The sequence below is a fragment of the Penaeus monodon genome, chromosome 33 (assembly GCF_015228065.2).
Source record: "Penaeus monodon isolate SGIC_2016 chromosome 33, NSTDA_Pmon_1, whole genome shotgun sequence".
NCBI lineage: Eukaryota > Metazoa > Arthropoda > Malacostraca > Decapoda > Penaeidae > Penaeus > Penaeus monodon.
The window spans coordinates 6,267,078-6,268,254 of record NC_051418.1 but is presented as its reverse complement, the minus strand read 5'-3'; the positions used below and the strand labels follow the sequence as shown (position 1 = coordinate 6,268,254).

At 45.0% G+C, this 1,177-nt stretch overlaps 1 protein-coding gene across 1 annotated transcript; it reads right to left on the bottom strand.

Moving 5' to 3' along the window:
* Positions 1-340: 340 nt before the first annotated feature.
* On the bottom strand, positions 341-1,030 carry LOC119594230. The gene has a single exon (XM_037943299.1). It carries the CDS (start codon positions 968-970, stop codon positions 341-343), a length of 630 nt encoding a protein of 209 aa, XP_037799227.1. The 5' UTR covers positions 971-1,030.
* Between the last annotated feature and the right edge of the window lie 147 nt (positions 1,031-1,177).

The window sequence follows — 1,177 nt, the reverse complement described above, 5'->3', positions numbered from 1 at the left end:
AATAGCAGTTATTGAGTTCAGTTTAGACGACCCGTATTCTTGCAATGCCAACAACCTTAGCGGTGTAATACTGAATTGTAAACCAGGCTGTATTCTGTCTTTGATATGAGAATTATGTTTCATTACTCTAGAAAACACAAGATCCTAGTACTGGTGATAACTACACATTTATCAGAAACACAGCATGAACTTAAATGACCAAATAGATATTACGATTTGCCCATCTCCTTACACAGATACAATGGTAAAATTTGCGTTTTTATCTACATTTTCTTACTAGCGCTTATATATATGCCTTTAAGTAATGCATCCTTTACCGATGTTTAAATGCAAGAACATCTCATCGTCCTATTCTTATCCACCAGATCTTCCACATCAATTCACTCACATATTTGCAGAACGCACCTGGGTACATGGCTGATTCACTCATGGTCAGGAGGTATTCCATCATATTTATATTACAAGCTCTCAGTTCCTTCTCTATCTTCATCTTCCTACATTCCTCTTGTGCTCTGCTTGTCTCTCGCTTCATATTCACTTCATCCTGATGCTGTTTCTCCCTTTTATTCTTCTGTCGTATTGCCCTTTCCCTCCTCATTTCTGCCGTCGGGTCGGCTTGTTTGGGCAATTCGTACAACTTGGGTTTGCGTTGCCTCCTTCTACCGGTAAGGGCGGGCTGCTGCTGGAAGTCCGCGGTGACGCTTGCGGATCCGCCAGGGAGGAAGGAGTCCATGCCCGAGGCCATACCCCTAGAAGTCTCACACGAAGCATACGAAGACCTGTAAGCAGGGTCGTCGTGTGCGGTTAGATGCTGGTCTTGGGCATCACCATATGTAGTGGGTTCTCGCCCCAGGGAATAGGGTGCATCTGAGACACTGGCACTGTGACTATCTTGTTCGTTGTAAGACATAGGATTAGAATAAACTTCACTGATATAGACAGTCGAGGGATCTTCCTCTCCAGAATGCATGAGTGTGGAAAGCCAATATATGTGTCTAAAAGAAGCTAAACGTGCCACTGGGGGGATCCGAGTCAGCAGATGAAGTGCTTCCAGTGGATGCACAGTGCTCTCTTTTATATGCAACGGCGCCCAGCATCATCAAAGCACTCCGCTGCGATTCCGGCCTCGGCAGCAACGATCCTCATCCTGCAGAGAGATATTTAGCTCTTGCTTAGA